This window comes from Schistocerca nitens, chromosome 2 (genome assembly GCF_023898315.1).
Source record: "Schistocerca nitens isolate TAMUIC-IGC-003100 chromosome 2, iqSchNite1.1, whole genome shotgun sequence".
Classification (NCBI taxonomy): domain Eukaryota; kingdom Metazoa; phylum Arthropoda; class Insecta; order Orthoptera; family Acrididae; genus Schistocerca; species Schistocerca nitens.
This window is the reverse complement of record NC_064615.1, coordinates 310,798,080-310,810,054: the sequence shown is the minus strand read 5'-3', so window position 1 is coordinate 310,810,054 and position 11,975 is coordinate 310,798,080. Positions and strand designations below refer to the sequence as shown.

The window sequence follows — 11,975 nt, the reverse complement described above, 5'->3', positions numbered from 1 at the left end:
ACTTACTTAAGCTTAGCATCACTGTCTTTGTAGGCTGCCAAGACAAACCTTTGAGCATAGCAAGCCTTCTTGTGTCCTTATTAGGACAACTTTTGCTTACTTACAATCAAATCACTCATCCAGTAAATGTTCTTGCGGTAGTGGACTCCAGATTGGACAATGTTTTAAGGGGAGACTCTTTCATGCTTTTGGGTTTATAGTTCATGAAACAGTACATTCCACACAATCCAAAAGACCTTGCACCACCCTAAAGACTTTCTGTGATATATTCAAACGTCACTCTTAAGATGGTAGCTACTCTGTACTTGAATAAAGCTCACATAGTGACTCTTGCTCTAGAGGACACCCTCAGACAGAATTGGACAGATTCACTTGTGAATAAGTGTTAATGCACATACTCCATTGTTAACGGGTCACTCCACTGGTAACAATGTCTGCCAATGTTCTGCCTGGCAGGCCCATCAAGCTACTCCTCCTTGCAGTTCTCTTCCTGTCCCAGTTCTGAGGAGCTGTGGGAGAGTATCTGCCTAGATTCTGCCAGCCCATTTTTGAGGTCCACATGGTTGGTTATGACTGATTCCTTTTTCCATTCCCTTTTATCTTCCACACATCCCAGGTCACTTCAGCCACTACCACCGCGGCCTTGGAAAAAATCGTTGATCTTAAAGGCACCTATGTACTTCATGATTTCATATAATCTCAAAAAGTCATGTGGAAACTGTATCCTCACTTTCAGGACCCTACTCCAGGTGGAAATGAAGCCCAACAATGCACCTAATGCCCTCTGTATTTTTCTGGCAACTTACAGGTCCCCCCCCAATTTGAAAGCCACATTATGCCAGAGTGACTTCATGGCTGCCCTCACTGTGCCCTCTCGGACTTGCTCTCACCTCTGCCAGTAAATGTCTTTTCTGAGGCTTCTCTGTCCTAGGTGGGGATTTTGGTGATGTCCACAAGTTTTGATGGCACCCATCTTGATCTGTGAGATGATTTCTGCCCACCATGGGTCCTTGCAACACCATCAAAATCAGCTTCATCCCTATCTTCACGATCAGCTGCCTCCTGCTTCTCTGCCCCCCTCCTCCACGTTCCTAGTGGACCATTTGATCCTGAGACAGTTCATGCAACTTCTGTCAAGCCTTCTTCTGCTCTAGCATTCTGCAGTGATGCCCGTAATCTGTAATCTTTCCTGGTGGCAGCTCTACTGGACCACATGCCACATGCTTCTTCTCCAAATAGTTGTTGCTGGGGGAGGGGGGTAGGAAGGGACCTATATTGGCACCACCTGATGTCACTGTATAATGTGATTAGCTGACACAGCATTAGTGTTGATGGCTATGGCGCCACTACACAGGTGGCACTTGTCACCAGGAGCATCCTCTGACATCTCCTGTATATAAGCCAGCCAAGGACCAGTCTGAGCCAGTTATGATTCTACCATGTGTTGATAGAGTGGAAGTGCACACTGAACTTGGTTTATGAATGCTTATCTTTTAGACTCTGTTATTCACAGATGGGACTCTGACACTGCACGAACTGGACTTTGGTTGGACTGTTTACTGAAAAACAACTTGTACTGTGCCTGGGAATGATTTGTAACATATCTTGAGTTGTCAAATAAACCAGACTGAGTTTCTGTCAGTTTTGAATGCATAAAATGGATAGTAAATGACAAACATGAAATATGTAATACAAAACAAAAAATCTTATTGTTCAAATAAGATAACTAACAATACTTTTCCAGCTCCAAAATAAACTTGGATCTAAGCATTATATCCATCTGGATAAAAATATAGGATTGTGACTACAGAAGACTGATTAAAATGCTATTACATTCAGTGCCATGGCAGATCACAATGACTGGATGAATTTATGTAAAAATATAGACTTGTCACTATTGAAATCTGATTCAAATGCTATTGCATTAGGTGCCATGGCAGATCACAATAAAATAAAATGAGAGACAATATTGCAAGAGATTTTCTCAAGACGTTAAAATTACAGTTGTTATTTCATTTCATCTAAGTGTACGACATAATATTGTTCTTGAATGAATTTTAAACAAGTGATGCATAAATTATTTGCTCACAACAGGATACTTATAATAGTTTCTTGTCTGAAAGTTTGTCTGATCCTGTATTCAATAAGATGCTGCAACTACCAGTTATAATACTGTTTATGTATAAAATTGTATACAGTGCATAATTATACTGAACAATTTAAAATAACTTGTGACTTTTTAAAACAAAAGTCAAATATTGAAGACCACACCATTGTATGGTAACACAACTAAACATGAAAGTAAATTTCGACCAAGAATAAGTTAAAATCAGTTGCTTAATTGTTCACAATAAGTGCAACAGGTAAGGAAGAATGCAAATACAGAATATACTTGCAACGACAATCAAAAGTTGAAATGTTGCATCATTAATTTACTCTTTATGTTATAGTTAAACAGAGAGAATTATTTTGAGTGTATGAACAAACGTTTTACCAGATTCAAATGTTTTGTATTCATAATTTTTCCTGCATCTAAAAAGCATGGCTTGGTATGAAACTGAAGTAATCATCTCCATGGCCATGACCTAGGAAAAAAAAGATCTTTACAAATTGAACTCATATTCTGCCCTGCCACATAGATATATCTATAAATTTAATGTCAATTGAAAAACAAGGTCATATAATGTATACTGACTAGTAGAAAATTGTACCCAGAATCATTGTTGTGAAATCTTGAAATGGTTTGGTCGTTCACTACAAAACTAGAATGAGTTAATATGAGCAGACCTGCCTCACTCCCTTTCAACTCTCCCTAACTCTCAGAGACTGTGCAAACACTTGGTCATCTCCTTGTCTGGCACACACTAAAGAAGCAAACTGTTGTAAGCTATTAAAATAACGTGTCTGATAAATTCTAGTGTGGTTTGCTAGAAGTTCTTGACAGAGACATTGAATCTGTGTACTTTGGCCACATGCAGTCCAATTGTAGTAGTTGGAAATGTCTTCTTGTGGTTTCACTGAAATATATTGGACGATGAAGTGGCCATCAGAATAGTGGGGACCCCATTGAGAGATACATCCTCACAGCATTCTCATGCACATTTCAGGTTTCTCTGTGTGGCTTTACAGCTTCTGAAAAGAGAAAAAAAGATCTAGGAGATATAGGGTCAATGGGAGGATCAAGGAAGAAGCAATGACATGAAATTATATCAGTGCAAACCACTGAGAGATGCTAACCTGCCATTTATTGAGCAGGTAGGGACAATACAAAAGCAGAAGAAAATGTAATTTTCCAAAACAAATTTTGATTAAAAAAAATCATGCATGAACAACCTACAGACAAACTTAGTCAAACTGAAAATTTCCATTGATATAAAGCAACCATATTTTTTTTAGTTCAGCAGCTAGTCAAAATTGTAAATGAAGCTAATTTATTTCAGCATTGAAAATTCTAATATGAATCACATAGTAGAGAATATAGAAGTTATATCAGTATTATTAGAGTTATGTAATACAGTATTTTGAGAAATTATGACCATCAGTCACAGTATTTATTTATTTTTATTTTGTCCTGTGACATCTTGTGTAGATATAGGTCAAGTCGAAATATGATGCAGAAATAAAAATTAAAAATTTTTCATATAAGAACAAGACAAAAATTAACCATGATATTGCATTCAGTTTAAGTAACATTTACTACATGTATAATTGAAAACCCATAAATGATTCCTACAGACAATACTGTTATAAAATTTATACACATGAACACATTTAAACATAAAGACAATCCAGAAATTAATCTTGATTACACATTAAGTCTTAGTAACATTTACTACCTATGTAGTTGATACGCCACAAATGATTACTATAGACATGGTTAGACAATACATATGCATGGGCACTATGTATGAGCATTATGTATGGCACTTTTCTGGTAGGCAGATTTTCTGATGTGAGATATACGAATTTTATTGCGATTTCCTGTTTCAAGATTATGTACAGAGCTGTTTTGTTTATAAGCATTGGAAATTGTTAAATATTCTCATATGAAGAGTATTACTTCATGTCTATACAAGCACAGAAGGTTGAGAATATTTAGTGTTTGGAAAAGAGAATGACATGAATCATGTTTCTTTTTGTTGCAGATGATTCTAACAGCTAGTTTTTGTGTTTTGAATATAGTTTGGCTACATGGTGAATTTCCCCAGAATATGATTCCATATCTGATTGCAGACTGGAAATGTGCACCGTATGCCTGCAGTACTGCATCTCTCTTACAGCTCGAGTTCAGTACCCTTAGCACAGGGCAAATAGATGACAGTTTATCTGTTAGATACTGAATATTTGTGTTCTATCGGAAGATGTAGTACCAAAAATTTCAGTTTGTCAGTTTTAAGCTTTTGTTGTTTATTTTAAACTGGAGGTAATTCTGCTGCTTTTTGCGGTATATGTAAAAGTCTATGGCTACAATTTTTTCAGTGTTTATAACGAACTTATTTCTTTGAAACCTGTCTGAAAGTTACATCAGTGTCCTAACTGCTGATGACTGAAGGTCAGCCCCTCCCACTGGAGGTTCGAGTCCTCCCTTGGGCATGGGTGTGTGTGTTGTTCTTAGCATAAGTTAGTTTAAGGTAGTTTAAGTAGTGCGTAAGTCTAGGTACCAATGACTTCAGCAGTTTGGTCCCTTACGAATTCACACATATTTAAACATTTGAACTGAAGATCTTTTTTATCTGTACCTGTTATCAAAATGATCATGTCATCTGCAAACAGAATTTTCTTTTTGTCATGAACAGAGCCCTCAGGTTATTTACATACAGAAGGAAGAGAATTGGGCCTAATATGGACACTTTTGGCACACCATATTTGAGGAAAGTTTTCCCTGACAAGTGTGTTGTTGTTATTATGATGTTTCCAGTTTGTGTGTCATGTTTAAGAATAACTTTTTGTTGCCATTTTTTAAGATATGATTTGATCCATTCATTTGGAATACCTCTAATACCCTTGCTTTCTATTTTGTGTAGTTGGGTAGTATGATCTATAACATCAAACACTTTAGATAAGTCCAGAAATATTCCAGTAGCCATTTCCTTTTGGTCCATGGCTTTCAGGATTGCATTTACATACTCACAGAAATCTGTGGCTATGGATCTGGATTCCCAGATGCCATGCTGACAGTTTGATAGTAATGAGTACTAGTTTGTAAATTCTTGTATCCTATTGGAAAAGAGCTTCTCAAAGATTTTTGAGAAGACACTAAGCTGTCCTACATGCCTATAATTGTTAATATTGCCTGTGACTACCTTTTTTCACAATGGTGTGACCTTAACAACCTTTAGAAGGTCAGAAAATCTACCAGTTGAAAAGGAATGATTAATAATAAATTTCAGAGGATCAACAATATACTTCCCTATTTGTTTTACAATGCATTCTGGAACATCATCAAGCCCAGATGAAAGTTTCATGAGTAACCTCACTGCCAGTATGAGCTCATCTTGTGTGACCTGTCTGAGAAACATGGATATTTTGGGAGGTCTTCCACTGTGAGAGCAATGTGTATTTCTAGTTTCTAAGTTTTTGTTGTATAAGGTCATTTTCTATATTGCTAAAATAGTCATTAAATTCATTAGCCACTGAGTTGGAATCAGATACTTGTCTACTTTCTATCTATAGGTTAATGCTTTTTGCAACTGCGTTTGTGCTTGTTTCAGCTGTGATGATGAGTATGTAACTAACTATAAATTACTCTCATATTTCTTGTTAATGAAAAATTCTGTCAGCTTTAGAAGCCTGTATCATTCACTATCTGAACCAGACATTAAATGTACATTATTACTATGTGTGCATTCTAACTTAGTCTTGAAAGGGGATAAGAGTAGCAGAGTAAGAAAGTTCCACCTCATACATAGACTCCCATATAGAGAGGAAAAGTAAGGATGGATCAGACCTCACCTCTCTCACACAATGCAAGCATCACACCTGTGTTTTGTGCTTCATCAGGCAGAAGTCATGCATGGAAGTTTATAAATGCTTTAATGTTTCATGTAATTGGATTAGTGATTGTAGAAACCACTTAAGCCTGAAATTTTCCATAAATCGTTTTATGGTATTTATGGACTTATCTGGGGTCAGGATATAGTGCAGAAATGAAGCTAATCTTTTGCCTTGTCTCAAAGACCCATAAAAAACTCTGATTACTGCAGAAACAACCTAAGTCAGTGACTCGACTGATTTCCACTCCATTCAGTAGATAGCATAAAATGTGCAGCCATGGCTGCTATTAACAAAGAATGAGCTTATAACAATGTGTTAACATTACTATCAATGTTTAAAGACTGTGCTGTTTATTAGTTGTGAATAAAGATACGTCATAATGAATTCTGGTAAAAACACAGTTGCCGGTGCATCAAAGAAAATGAAACAAAACAGTGAAAAACAGAGACAAAATTTTATTGGATCATCAAAAATGAAAGATCAAGTGTATGAAAACTGACACTTCCATCATGAGCACCAGATCTGCCTTTAAGCTTAGCATGTAATTATTTCTCCAAATTAATGGCTGATGAAAAGTAACACTTGATCACCATAATTAGTTTGTGGTATGGAAATGAGTCTTGATCTGACATATGATCAAGTAATTTGGAGGTTTTGTTACAGGAAATATCTTACTCTAGAGTGAAAGCTTCATTTTGAAAACAAGTTGTCAATGACATTTAAGCTATGACTTTCTATGCTTGTTGATATTTTATTTTAGGGTTTTATCTGAAGCCACACAACAGTAACTCTAAATTCATGTGGCCTGTTGGTCCAAAACTGGACAAAATTGGATCTAGATTAATGTTATCTGCACTGCTCTGTACACAAGTTAAATTTAAGAAGTTCAGTAACTTCATGATATAGCCTGTTAAAAATGCATGCTTATGCTTGTTCCTCGAAGACTTAAAAAAAGGTTTGTGCGTATCCATGGAGAAAGATGTTGAGAAGTGATACTTGGTGTTGAAAACAATTTCAGCTGATTTATTGGCTATGGATAGTGAAATCTAACTAACATGAAGACTCACATCACAATACAGTGCAGTTTAAAAAAAAAAAAAAAAAAAAAAAAAAAAAAAATATATATATATATATATATATAAAAAAAAAAGATTTCTTGTGAACTGTGATATAACAGTGATGGAGATTTGTATAATTTCTGTTTAAATGTGCAGAAGAGAAAAAATAATTAAAGATGTGCTTAGTACTGATCCAATTTGTTCTGATATAGAAACTGCTGATGGTGCTCACATTCAGAAATATAACAACATACGATACAGAATGAGTGAGACAAATACTTGCATATGATTGTTGCATCCTCTGAAAGAATCAGAACTAACACAGAACAGTGTTAACACAATATATCAGAAAGGTTAGGCAAGCACTAGATCTGTTCATGACTTGTATTGCAGAAACAGACAAGAATATTCAAACTGAAACTGCTTAAGGTTCCATTGACACTCATGATTGAAATAGCTTTTTTCTGTAAACCATTGCTTATTGGATGAGATGTGGTACTGTTAGCTTTACCTACAGGCAACAGTTGATTTTAGACTATACAGCAATCTACTACATGTTTCACTGGAATTAGGTTATACAGCAGTTTGCTATATATTTTGTTGGACATCTACAGAAATGTAACATTAATACTCTGATTGATTACAAAATATGCCTTCAATATTAATTTCCAGCCTTCCTATAAATATTTTCATAAATATGTGGTGCCTTGTATACCTTATTTTAAAAGTGAATGATGTTTTCTTGATTTCATAACACCATTCACTGAACTTTTCAGAGCACTTCATGGAACATGCATTGTTTTCTCCATTTGGGGACTCAACAATCATTTCTCAAAAGTGTTATTAACATTGTCTTTTGACAGCACAAGAAAGCTAAAAATTCCCCTCTGTAGATTTGCAAAAAGTCTGTGAATATGTGTTAAAAGTCTAATTAAGTTGTTATAGTAACAGTGAAAGTAGTTGAGAGGTATTTATGAAATATGCTAAAGGAGTGTGAACAATGGTTCCTTTGAAATTGCAGTGTCTGGCCTTAAGTGTATTTGTTTCAATTGTGTGGAAGTATACTGCTGCTCTATTTTCTGGAAACAATTACTTGAAAAAGAGTTCTGGTCAACGGCATTTTCAGCAAGGGGAATGGGGCGACTGATAACCCTCCCCCCCCCCCCCCCCCCAATGCCAACACCCACATCACAAAAAATTTGAACTCTGTAAACCAGGCCCAGGGATGAATGTCTTAGCAGAACTGATTTATGTGTTCATATTACTAACAATGTCAAATAATCTAACTAAGACATAAAGTCTGACTTCTGCACATATTCAGTGCAGTTATTAGATCAATATGCACGAGGTCATTCTGATAGTAATGACTACTATTTTTCTGTGTTAAGTTTGGATGTCCACACCAGATGTCATCGGTCCAGTGCTAATGCTTCAACCTTGCTCTTTCATTTGCAGGTGGTTCCGTTGTCCTGTGGCAGTTGGTCCCAGCAGAGGAGTGTTCCAAAACTGAGTCTGATATGGACACACTTATAAAAAATCAGTGTGTGATTGAATTCATCACTGCTGAAGAAATTGCACTGATTGAAATCTATTGATGTTTGCTAAAGGAAACAATAGATGTGAGCAATGCAGGGTGATGGGTACAGCATTTTCAAGGTGGTGAAAAGGGTGTGCATAACAAGCCATGGCCTAGTTGACTCTGCACACTGTCATCCCTCACAATGAAGAGCATCTTGATCAACTAATCCATACTGATTGGTGGATAATGACCAGAGAATTGTGTGTAAAGCTGAATGTTGACTGTAATGCCTTGGAAACAATGTTGGAAGTTCTTGGTTATCGCAAAGAGATGGGTCCCACAGAAGCATACAGAAGAATGAAAAACTCATTGATTGGACCTGCTGGACCAATATGAAGCTGAAGGTGACAGTTTTCTGAATAGCATCATCATGCAAATTCTCTGTCAAAGAAGATACTGAAGACACAGCCTTCTGCTGGCAAAGTAATGTGCACATAATGTGCACACTCCCCTGGGATAGTCAGGTTGTGGTTCTTTTGGAGCCTGAAGAAATTGTCAGTTCAGCATGCCACAAGATGACACTGACTAAGCTGAAAGCCAGAACTGCCAGGGCAAGGCCAGAGATGAAGACCAACTTTCACCTGCAACATGATAACACCAGGCCCTACACCAGTTCTGTGACCACAGAACTCACCAAAAAACGTAGCTGGACTGTCTTACCACATCCATCATACAGTCCCAATTTAGCGCCTTCAGACTCCCATTTCCTTGGGCCTCTGAAAGATGGACTATGTGGTGAACATTTTCAAGACTCGGATGCTGTTGTCAAGGCTGCAAGAAAGTGATTAGCTTCAGCTGGTTCTGATTTTTACATGCTTGTCATGCAGGCTCTGGTTCATCGTTAACAAAAGTACATAACAAATGGTGATGATTATGTGGAAAAAAGACAGTCTGCAGCTGAAATATTGCTCTATTTAGTTGTGCTGTTGTGATTTATGTATCTCTTGTAGTTTCCATGAATACAAAAAGGAGCCATTACTTTCAGAATGACCCTAAATGCTGCAAAATGATTATTCCCTTTAATGATGTGTTGCCACAACAGCCTAAGCATTGTCATATGCCTCTCAGTGTACTGCACATTTACATGATTTGTGACAAGTTATTACCTTCTAAATAAAAATAAATTTAAGATTTTTTGACTTATTTCACATCCTTGGTGACCATTTCCTTTGAGACTCGTGGAAGATACATCGGCATATCTTCATTCTTTGTAAATATGTATTGTGTGCTGTTGTTTTGTGACATGTTCTACATCCTTGAGATGATCTCACTGTGTATCAATTGGAAGAAAAAGTACATTTAATCTAATCTAGTCTAATTTGCATCCTGCCCCAGCATGTTGTGGGTATTTGTTATGTTGGTAATCTGGCTCCTCATTTCGTCTTTGCTGTAACCATCTGTGAAATGATAGACTATCTTTGTGTTGTTGTGACTTTTGTCATCTGTGTACACAGTGTAATGCTAATGTATAAACACAGTTATAATAAGTGATGTAATAACATCATGCTAGCAGTGGTTCATCAATCTCATCAGCATTTGGAATCTTTTTTCTGAACAGATCAATTATATGATTTAGTGCCTGGGTATTCATATTTCCAAAAATATCATCAAATTTAAGGTTGATGAAACCATTACTCCAGTGGTAGACAAACTAAAGGACAAGAATGACTAGACACATGGAAGCTTGGGATGAAATTAATGCTAACGTGTGAAGATTATGGGATTGTGCCTGGGGTGCAAGTGCTGATGTGAATGCATAGAAAGATACAGATATACAAATAATTTCCTTTTGCACATGGGTAAGTCTCTGTACAGTGGAAAAAAAGACAAAGGCAAAGGAAGCTTGGGACACCCTGGAAAATCTGCTTGCTAGTTAGAATAAAACTGGGTGGCTGAAAAACTGGGATGCTCTGTTGGACACCACATTATCCAAATTTTAAAGAAATGTTCAGAACTACATAACTCATATTCTGGATTTAGCTGAAAAATTGCAGAGCAATGGCAAACCAGTTAATGGTGGGTAAATTTCACTCATTATGCTGAAAGGTTTTCCAAAAGTTTGCCTGCCTTACCAGATGGGTAATGGATGAAAATTTTGCATCTGAAAAAATTAAAGCATACTTGCCAAATACAAGTGCGGAGGAATACCTCAACTTGGACAAAGATTGTGGTAATAATGCTTTATTCACTAAGCAGTTCAATAAATAATATGTGTGTTTTTTCCAAAGACAAGCAAGATAAAATAAAATGTTTCAGTTTCTGGAAGTATGGTCACTTCAGGTCTAAATGTCCCCAGTGGCAAGAACCATCTAAAAGCATTTCAAGGGAGCAGACAAGTCACTGTATTGTTCACTTGGTGTGTTGGATTTCAACCAAAATCAGTAAATCATTTATTCCAGATCATAATCACACATGACTTTAAGATAGGGATGGCTTCAAGATTTTGTACCAGAAAATTGCAGACACAAATTTGTGAAGTGTGATGATAGTGTTGAGTTAGTAAGTGAAGGAAAGAGAAATTTTATTGTCAGTTCACCTGGTACATCTTCAATCAGAAACGTTATTGTTGTTCAAGGCTTGGCCACTAATCTGTTAATTGTTTCTGCTTTGGCTAAGAGAGATATGAATGTTGTTTAACAAAGACAAATGTAAGATGTTAGAAAATAGTGAGCTACTTTGTTCTGTATTTGAATCAAATGTTGTATCTCTGTCAATTGAGCATTCTCTGGCTGTTAGTAAAATTTAAAATGTAGAATGTCATAGACTTGGTTGTGTAAAGCTGACATTGGACTTAAATCATGTTTACAGAGTGGAGGTATGAAGTTAGTGTGTTGTGATTTTGAACCTGTTGACAAGTGTAAAGCATTTGAGCTTGATAATATGCCTAAATTTCCCTTTCCTAAGGGTGGAGGATAGTGTGCATCTGAGGTGCTTGACTTGGAGTGCATGTGGATTTACTTGGTTCCATGGAGCAAATACCATGCAGTATGATTAAGTACACATATTTACTAGTGGATGATTATTACAGAAGGACATTCTGGTATTTTATCAAGGGTAAAGATGGAGATTTCAATTTTTGTGTGAGTTTAAAACTTGGGTAGAAAATGGGGTTGACACAAACACCAAAGCAATTAGATAAGACAATGACACTGAATCTGTAAACTCTTAAGTTCTATTAGTTTCTTAGGGAGAAAGAGGTTGAGTATCAGATAATGAATGGTCTTTTAAGAGGACTAAAAGATCAATTGTTGAGATGACATAATGCATGTTATTTGATTCTGGTGTAACCAAGTAGCATCAGGCAGAGTCAAGCAATACAGCTGTTTACATAAAGAACCTCATCA

At 36.4% G+C, this 11,975-nt stretch overlaps 1 protein-coding gene across 1 annotated transcript in view; it reads right to left on the bottom strand.

Annotated features, from left to right (window-relative positions):
- Positions 1 to 2,317: 2,317 nt before the first annotated feature.
- The window catches only part of LOC126236078 (sodium-independent sulfate anion transporter-like), a 190,807-nt gene continuing 181,149 nt past the window's right edge, over positions 2,318 to 11,975 (bottom strand). Inside the window, exon 12 of the mRNA XM_049945138.1 lies at positions 2,318 to 3,132. Within this exon, the coding sequence (XP_049801095.1) occupies positions 3,104 to 3,132 (29 nt within the window). The 3' untranslated portion in view covers positions 2,318 to 3,103. The remainder of the gene's footprint in view (positions 3,133 to 11,975) is intronic.